This window comes from Heterocephalus glaber, unplaced genomic scaffold, assembly GCF_053883595.1.
Source record: "Heterocephalus glaber isolate CG9 unplaced genomic scaffold, H.glaber_assembly_v1.0 deba00001608, whole genome shotgun sequence".
Lineage (NCBI taxonomy): Eukaryota > Metazoa > Chordata > Mammalia > Rodentia > Bathyergidae > Heterocephalus > Heterocephalus glaber.
The window spans coordinates 10,334,255-10,344,007 of record NW_028258379.1 but is presented as its reverse complement, the minus strand read 5'-3'; the positions used below and the strand labels follow the sequence as shown (position 1 = coordinate 10,344,007).

The 9,753-nt window shown below is 51.1% G+C and overlaps 1 protein-coding gene across 1 annotated transcript; it reads left to right on the top strand.

Moving 5' to 3' along the window:
* The first annotated feature begins 254 nt into the window (after nucleotides 1–254).
* Nucleotides 255–9,147, top strand: Ccdc177 (coiled-coil domain containing 177). The gene has a single exon (XM_004837319.3). The coding sequence runs from the start codon at nucleotides 255–257 to the stop codon at nucleotides 2,367–2,369; it is 2,115 nt and encodes a 704-aa protein (XP_004837376.2). The 3' UTR covers nucleotides 2,370–9,147.
* Nucleotides 9,148–9,753: the final 606 nt, after the last annotated feature.

Sequence of the window (9,753 nt, the reverse complement as noted above, 5' to 3'; positions counted from 1 at the left end):
GGCCCCGCATTCTGGGACTGAGAGCGATCTAGGCTGTTCTTTTTGAGCACTAGGATCCTCCCTCCAACCCGCCGCCCTGTCTGGGTTTTCATGGCAAAGCTTTTATGATTTACGTTCCACCAGGCCTAATCTGAAAGTGGATTAAGGGGGGGGGGGCTATGGACAAGGAGGGGGGAACAGCTCGCTCTCAAATGCATTCTCCTATGTCCCTCCTTGTCATCCCCAGAGACTCCAACAAAGGCCAAGGCTCAGCCATGGTGGACCCAGTGCCCGAAGAGGAGAAAGGAGCCGAAGTCGGCGGCTCAAGAGGGGATGGGGCCACGGCGTCCGTGACCCCCAACGCCCAGGGCGCCCAGCAGCCGGCGGCCTCCTCGGCCTCCGCCTCCGCCTCGGGCTCGGCGGCGGCACCCCGCAAGGCAGAAGCTCCGTGCACAGCAGAAGGTGGGCCTCGCGAGCAGTCCCCACTGCTGCACCTCGACCTCTTCAACTTCGACTGTCCGGAGGCGGAGGGCAGCCGCTACGTGCTGACCAGCCCTCGCTCGCTGGAGGCCTGCGCCCGCTGCGCAGTCAAGCCCGTGGAGCTGCTGCCACGTGCGCTGACGGACCTGGTGCGCGAGGCCCCGGGCCGCTCCATGCGGGTGGCCACGGGCCTGTACGAGGCCTATGAGGCTGAGCGGCGGGCCAAGCTGCAGCAATGCCGTGCCGAGCGCGAGCGCATCGTGCGCGAAGAGAAGCGGCGCCTCTTCACGCCACTGGGCCCAGCGGCCGGCGCGACTTCGGCCTCGGCCTCGGCTTCAGCCCCGAGCGCCGGCAGCAGCAGTAGCGGTAGTAGCGCCAGTCTCCCCGCCTCGCCCGCGGCCCGCAAGGCCTCTCCCAGCCCCTCCTCGGCCCGGACACAACCTCCGCCCGTTGCCTCTCGGACAGGCAGGAAGAGCCACTCACTGGACTCGCTGTCGCGCCGGCGTGACGGTGCCCTCAGCTCTGAATCCGGTGCGTCGTCGTCCTCCTACAGCGGGGAGAGCCTTCGGGAGCTTCGCTGGCCGCCGAGGGCCTCGGCCAGGTACAGCTGCCCGGCAGGGTCGGCGTCCTCGGCCCCCAACCCTCTGGGCCGACCTTCCGCCCTGGCCCTGGTTCCACTCACAGGCCGCAGCTTCAGCCTCGGCGACCTGAGCCACTCGCCGCAGACCGCTCAGCACGTGGAGCGCATTGTGCGCCAAGTGCGCGCTGAGCGGGGCCTGCGCGGGGTGCCCGAGCGCGACCGGAAGATCGCGGCGCTGATGATCGCGCGGCACCAGGAGGAGCGCCTGTTGCTGGAGCATCGCGCCGCCGCCCACGGCCAGTGGGAGCAGCAGCGCGTGCGCGCCGAGCAGCGGCGGGAGCGCGAGGAGCGCGAGAAACAGCGCGCGCTGGAGCAGGGCCGCCGGGCCTGGACTGCGCAGGTGGAGGAGCGGCGCGGCCGTCGGGGCCGCGAGGAGCGCGAGGCGGCGCGGCGGAGGCAGCAGCAGTGCGAGCGTAGCGAGGACCGGCGGCGGGAGCTGGCCGAGCGCCAGGGCTTGCTGCGGAGGGAGCGGGCGGAGCGCGTCGCCCAGGAGGACAGGCTGCGCAAGCTGCAGCAGGAGCAGAATCTTAAGCAGAGGGAAGAAGGCCTGCAGGAGGGGCGCGAGCGCGCCGAGCAGGTGCGCAAGGAGCGTGCCCAGCGCGCAGCACGCGCCAAACAGCGGCAGGAGGGCCAGCTACAGCGCGACAAGCGGGAGCTGAGCCGCGCCGAGCGGGCGCGCCACGAGGCGCTGCTGCGGGGCCGAGCCCGGCAGCAACAGCAGGAGCGAGAGGGCCTGCGGAGCACAATGGAGACCAGCTTGGGCCGCGCTCAGGAGAACTACGAGCAGTTGGTGGAGCAGCGCACCCGGGAGCTGCGGGAGCGGGCCCGGCGGGAGGAGCTGCAGGGTCGGCGGGCCAAAGAGGCGATGGAGCGCAAAGAGCGGGAGCATCAGGCGCACTTGGAGGCGCTGGCGCGGGCCGGGGAACGACGGCTGCAGCACGCGGCGCAGGTGGCCGAAGAGGCAGTGCAGCAGAAGGCCCGGCGCGTGGGCCAGACCCGGCTGGAGAAGGAGCGGGCCCAGCGCGCCAACAAGGAGAAAGTGGAGAAAGATGAAGACTTCCGTAGGCGGGAGCTGCTCCAGGCCATCGGGCGCAAGCTGGAGCGCAGCGAGCAGCTGTCTCGGGAACGGCGTAGCGCGCTGGAGAGCGCTCGCTCCACAGCCCGGGCCTCCTTCCACGTGCGCGAGAAGGTGCGAGAGGAGACCAACACTCGCTCCTTTGACAGAATGGTTCGCGAGGCCCAGCTACACGCCAGCCTCGACAGAAAATGACTTCGCCCTGCACTGGCCAGATGTGGCACACAGCCCAGTGAGGCCTCCCCCCAACCCCTGGCCACCTTGATCAAACCGGGGAATTCCCCAGTCCAGGTGCAGCACCATGGATTCTCTAGGCTTCTGACCAATGAAACAATAAGAGGACAGACTGTAGGACTTTTCAGTCTGCCCCCTTTGTTTTTAAAAACTTACTTCCTTTGAAGATGACATGGCTGGGCCGGGGATTTAGCTCAGTGGTTCCGCCTCCTGCCTCGGAAGCACAAGGTCCTGAGTTAAATCCCCGGTACCAAAAAAAAAAAAAGTCCAGGGGCTAAAGATGACATGGCACAATCTTTGCCCACATCCATCCTTGCCGGACCTCCCTATGTGTCTTTTGGGTTGGAAAGGAGAGTAGCTGGGGAAAATGGGTCCTCTTGGAGAGGGCAGAGTGGACTGCCTTCAACCCCGGCAGCATTCACCCCAGGCATTCTTCAGATATTGGTGTTCAAGAGGACTTTTGGTTGCAGCAGCTGAGGGATGTCCCTTGGCTCACCTCCATCTTTCAAAGTATGGCAGTTGCACAAAATTCGGAGGCCTTCCAGAAAAGCACAGCTCTTCCAAAGTGTCCCACCATGCACAAACATTTTTTAATGTTTGAGTATTAATCAGTCACCTGAGCAAATTTTCCTGTTAGTTCCCATAGTTTTTCAGCTGAGTCTTCCAGGTTTTCCAGTTAGACAATCACTGTATGGAAAATTATTAGTTTGTCTCTTTTTTTCCTCTCTTTTTATTCTCCCAAGTGGCACAGGTAATGGGTTTGTTTGGTGACGCTGTTAAGATTTATTGGAATCCCTCAGCCCTGGAGGTATTGGTTTTCTTAGGCAGCAGTGTCCTACCCCATGAGCTTCTTCACAGGGTGATTTCCAGGGAAGTGGTATCCAATGGACACCTCCTAGGACAGTGCCCGCTCCTGGCAGAGAGCAGCCATGCCTTAAGAAGCAGAGCTACCTTATGTGCCTGTGCAGGCCATTCTTGCCTAAGTCCCTGGCTCTGGATGCAGTCTCAAGTCTGGGCCCTGGAGTTTGGAGTGTAGGATTCCCTCTGTGAAGGAATCTGCTCAAACCTCTTGAGGATAATTAGTGTATCTTTGGCTGCTTTACTGTAGTGACTGAAGAGCTGGGATTGCCTCTGTGTTGAGAGTTGTGCTCAATATTGCTGGTAGAATATCTTCCCTCCCCAGGAAAAAGAGTCTCCTCGTTATATTCCTGGTACCCTTTTACTTATGACTGAGAGTATTTAATCGGTCTCTTGGTGCCTCACTTTTCCCATCTGCCAGATGGGGCCATCAGAACTCCTCCTCTGGTACCTCAGAGTCTCCTGGATCCAAAGCACCACTTCAGTATTATTTGTTGGTCTTCTTTGTGCCTTCCTTGACCTGGAGTTGGGAGGCAGGAGACTGTGTTAGCCTAGTTTGTGAGAATATGGATTCCGGACGTTGGGGCAGTGTATTGGCCTCTGCGGGGAAGTACTTGCAGTGCTAGGCCACTCCCTGGTTCAGACAGTTCAGTTGTCACCAGTCGATTTTATCCTTTAGATATAATGTAAGGAGTGTGCTTCCCTTTCACAACACTGAGATTGGCCCCAGCTATATCCACCCCTTGACTACCTTCATCATGGAAGGTGGGAAATAAAACATCACTTATTGCATTAAATCAAGGTCAGGAAATTTTTTAATTACCCAAAAATGAAAGAAAAGGGAATCAGGGTAGAATTACTATATTAGAATATTTCATCTGCGGGCCGGGGATTTAGCTCAGTGGTTCCAGCGCCTGCCTCTCAAGCGCAAGGTCCGGAGTTCAATCCCCGGTACCAAAATAAAGAATATTTCATGTGTATTCTGCTGGGCAAAACTGTCCCTAAAATAGCTAGTTATTACAGACATATTCACACACACACACTTAATCAACCCCCCACCTCCACCTAGTTACGTGGCAGCAGACGTAGGAGGAGTGTGTAGAAGAAGTAGTGTTTAGGTATTACAGTTAAGATGATGTGAAACTAGAAAAGGAGCTGTGTACCAAGGTTTATTTCTTGAATGGATGAATGAATGTTCCCCTTAACTTTTCTTGTTGGTAACCAGGTTGTCAGTGAGTTGTAATAATTGGTATTGTCTGTGAGTCAGGAGTGTTTAACTAAAAAGTTCATGTGATTCTGGTTCTTACATTGTGATTCCTGAGTTGCTAAGGGCTTTGAAACCTTCATAGAAAGCTCCATCCTCAAAAATCACTTACTTCAAAGTGTATGCATTTATTTGTTTGAGACAATCTGTCTTGTTTTGTTTTCATATATAGGAGGTTCTGGAAGGTACATAGATGATCTTACATGATGCTTTCCCAGTTTGTTTTCTGATTTACGGAGTGACTCTGGGTAGATCACTTCTCTGTGCCTTGGTTCCCCTGCCTGTGGGACGGGAGCTATGATTCCTGCTCCCCCTTTCACACAAACACTGTGAGGATGAATCAGAATCCAAGTGATATTTCCAGTTGTATCACTCCGGAACTAGAGGTGCAGTCCCTCTGAACAGGAAGGGTCATGTGACCATACTATGGCCAGAGAGTGTGATGTGTTGTCATGACCTGGTGCAGGAGTAGTCTTGAAAAGCACATTGTAAACCATAGTGTGCAAGGGCCTAGGCCTAAAGGTTACCAAATTAGAGGTATGCACTAAGAATCACTGTGTTAAGGCAAAAACTTTTATAGTAAAAAATTCATACAGCTGAACATAAGTAAAGCAAAAACAAAAGCCAAACCTGTTTATGATAAGAATGGTCCCTTCAGGTTCCAGATCATCCAGTGGAATTTAGACCCACTTCTACAACTCTAGGGAATTATCCAAGTTGCTCTCCGAAGAGGGACTATTTCCAGAATGTTTATTGGACCCTTGATTTATATTCTTTCTTTGAAATGATGCCTGAGAGGAGAAGTTGCTTCTAATTTTGAAAAGCAGCAGGAGAACATTGGAGTGGGGGAGGTGGTAGGTGGAAAATGGCTCCTGATATGTATTCTGCTGGGTAGAGCTGTTCCTACACAGCATTCTGAGGGTCCAGAGTTGACCATAGAGCACCCTGTAGAAGTGTTCTTACCATCCAGGGGATTGCAGATTTACCCTTTGGAACACCTCCTTGTTCAAAAGAGAGAATGTGAAGTAGCATGAAGAGGAATGGGAAGGATTAGAAGAAGCTTCAGTTTGTTGGTTACCAAGGAAACAAGCAGGACAAAACCATTTCTGATGAAATCATTGGGTAAAGCTAGTCCAATGTCCTGCTCAATGACCAATGCCTAAACCACATCTGGACAGAACAATGGAAATTTCCTTTTGGATGTACACAGATTGGGCACTCAATGAGGGCCGTAAACAAGATTTACCAAAAGCAGAGTCTGTGGGGTAGTAAACATAGATAAATATCTCAATCTAGTTTATATTACTATAACAAAATACCCAAGGTTGGGTAATTTGTAAATGAAAGATTTCTTTAGCTCACAGTTTTAGAGGTCAAAAAGCATAATACGAGAGCTTCCAGTGAGAACCTCATGGTGGATGACATCACACGGGAAGGGTGTGCATGCAAGAGAGAACACATGGCAAGATAGCAAAGGAGACAGGAGGGGCCAGATGGGCTTTGTTTAAAAATGTAGCTGTCACTCTCTAAGGAACTAATCTACCCCTATCAGACACTGTCCCATTCTATGAGACCAGCCTTAGTCCATTCATGAAGGTGGAGCCCTTATGACTTAATTATCTTTCCCTTGGCCCCACCTCTGGGGTTTTTTTTCCTTTGTAGTACTGGGGATTGAACCCAGGGCTTTCACAATGAGCTACATTCCCAGCCCTTTATTTTTATTTTTAAGGCAGGGTCTTGCTAAATGACTAAACTGCCCAGGCTGGCCTCAAACTTGGATCCTCCTGCCTCATCCTCCCAGAGGCTGGGAGGTGGGTGCCACCACACCCAGCTAGGCCCCACCTCTTAAAGGCTCCACCCTCTCGACACCATCACACTGCAGACCAAGCTTCCAGCATAGGAACATTTGGGAACAAACTATATCTAAGGCATAGCATTGAGGATATAATTTGTGTTCAAGCCGTTCTGCCACTCATTCCTTTTCCTTTAAACAGTCCGTTGAAACACAGAGGTGACTCTGCATAAGGGGTGATATTTTATTTACCATAGAATCCTCTGTAGTCCATGGTTTATCACCTCATATATTGTAAACACATAAATACTGCATGGAGAGAAGGCTAGAGGGATGGATGGATGATGGACAAATGAACAGTGGACATCTGCATAGAATAATCAGTTAGGCAGCCTCCATTCATTCAACAATTTCCATTGGGCACCTGCTATGTGCCAAGCACTGCTGTTGATGCTTGTGAAAGACTCTCTGATCATTGACCCAGGAATCGCTTTTCCTGCAATGTCATGAGCAGCTGTTTCCGTTTTCTGATTGGGCTTACCTACTTCCCACCTGGGTATCCATCCTCAGGACCTGATGGCCCCTCAAGGCACTAACTTCAACTTACCTTTTTAGTCTCCTGGGGACAAGCCATCTGCCAATCAACAATCATTTATTCCCTGTTGTTTTCCTTCAGAGAAACCTTGGTTAATTAGGTCAAGTTTATAATGTCACATAGTTGATCAGCTTACATTACAATGAAAGGGAGAGGGATGGAATATTAATCACTTTCAAGGGTATTTGTCATACCTTTCAGAAAGTCAAATAAATAATGATCATGGACATAGAGAACAGAGCCTCAAGCTATTCAGGGTACCAGTTCACCAGTTTACTGGCTCCATCATTCAGCTATTCTTGTTGAGACAAGAAAGTCAGTAATTCAAGCCGGGGGTAGTGGCACACATACATACCTATAATCCTAACTACTTGGGAGGCTGAGCAGGAGGTCAGCCTGAGTAATTTAGCAAGATCCCATCTCAAAATTTAAAAAAACAAACAAACCAGAAAGACTGGAGATGTAGCTCAGTGGTAGAGCACTTACCTAGCACTTAAGGAGGAAAAAAAGTCAACATTTCAAAAGCAACCAATTGAAAAATCCCAAGGAAAAAGAGATTCTGGACAATGTTGAATTGATAAGGTTTAGTGAATCAGAATATCTCACTTCTTGAGTCTTCTGTGTCACTGAAGTTACCCACAGGTTGCTATGTAGATCTGACTTTTCTCCTGTGTGTGACTCCATCATCCGGGTATCCTCAGGAAACATTTGGCAGAGGGGCAAAGGAAATGCCATTTATTGGAAAGGATTTTCAGAGACCCACCAACAGATGACTCTCGGATCTAAAAAGGTTCGGGCTTTCTGGGTGACCCATTTGGCTTTGGGTGTCTGGCACAGCACCTGAGCATTACACCTGGTCACCTGCTTTGGCTGTGTGTGTCCACAGAAGAGCACCTCGTTAACTCACTTGTGCTGTGTTACATTCAGGAGCTTTCATTCTCTCTACGTGTGCTTCCTCCTTGCCCCACACACCCCTCCAAGCCGTAAGCCCTTCAGTACTATCCCTGATGCTTCTTTGGTTTCCAACAGGGTCAGGGTTGAGACAGAGGCTGGAGTTAGCAGCAGTGTTAGGATGTCGGGTGAAGGATGGTTTGTTTCTCAGGAGCACTGATAAAATCATCTTCTGTGGAGTTATCACTTCCCCACTTGTCACATACAGTCATTCTGCATGAGCACAAAAACCTAGTCTGAAGTGATTTTTTTTTTTAATTAGCTGAAGTGCTCACATGTGTCTTCTCCACTAGCACAATATTGGCAGCATCTTTTTGTGGCAGACACTTGCCTGGTTCGTAGGACTGTTAGAAAGAGAATCCATATCTAGTGTGTCTGAGCATGCATGTCCACGCATGTACCCCTCCCAGCATCAGTGTTGTTGCAGAGGGAGGGAACCTGTAGTCATCTCATTCTCACAGGAAACAGCAAGCTCTGGGAAAACTGAGCTGCCCTCTGATGGGATCAATTGGTTCCATCTACCTAAAGCAGTCTGTATGCTTCCATCTGAAGGCTGCACTGGGCTCTGGCCTAATAAGCATGGCATATGCATTTCCCAAGTCCATTACTGAGCCTCATGGGTGACAGGATTTCCATGTTGCCACTCCACTGTCTTAGTGCAAGAAATTGATTGGGAAATGAAATTTAGATGCCCAAATGTCTGAAATTTAAATGAAATGAATAAAATGAAATTTAGATGCCCAAACTCAGGAACTTCTCAGTGTAACAGAACAACTGACACCCCCAAAGTTCTGAAAATCCAGTCCATGTGGCTGCCACATGTTCAAGGCCAAGAGTTTGCCAAAAGGGCGAGTGTCTTGACTTCATTCAAATTATTTTACACTCTTCCATGTGCCCCCCTGCCCAGCATCTTCACGATGGAGACAGCAGCTCCTGTTTGTGGAGAGTTTTGTTGAATCAGTTGATGTTTAGAAAGCAGTTAGCACAGTCCCAGGCAGGTAGCACTTAGTTGGTGGTCACCATTATCTGAACTTAAGGGGGTGGTAAAGGAGTGGGGCAGACAGAGCCTGAACCAGTTGTTACTGGTGGTTAGCAGGGGTAACAGCCCTTCTTGGGTTGTCTGTATCCTTCACTGTGTGACAGTACCCTGAACATTTCAAAAGAAGGGGCTCTGGAAGAACATTCTCCTCCATGAAGTAGTTTGGGGTTGGGGAGCGGAAGGGATTACCTTGTTTACCAAATTACCTTGTTTGGCAATAAAATTAACATTTGATGATAATTTTAGTAATTCTGTATTACGATTTCCTAAATGATGAAAATGACATGCTTTAAAATGTCTATGTCTTTCTGAGGCAAAGAAGGGTGTGCTACTGTCCTGGTCATGCCCAAATCCTATGATAGCATCTTTAGCAGAACCAAGTACGATGGACTATGGGAGAACCACTGTTCTGGGGGCTGCAGTGCTGCTGGATGTAGTGGCACTAGATATGGTAGCAGGAATTTGGGGAGAGCCATCTCTGCAATGGTCACATGGAGTGAAGAAGTGGGTCCGGGACCAGCCCGATATGGGAGGTACTGATGAGCAGGCTGTAGGAGTAGATGTTGGACCAGGAAGAAAGGTAGATGTGCCTTAGCATCTTGCTTCACCCTCAACAAATGACTGCCATTGAGAAACCTCGGCGAATGTCCCCAATCTGCATTCCTGGCCTCATGGCCCTGCAGACATGTGCATGGAGGTTAGCTTCCGGGTGGGTCCTGAGAAGCCCAGTCCCCATTCTGGATGTACATCAACACAGAGAGGCTGAACAGTAGGCTGGCCCGTGTTGGCTTTACTGTGCACGGGGAAGTGGGGACAAAGAATATGTCAAGCTGTGGGTTTGCTCCC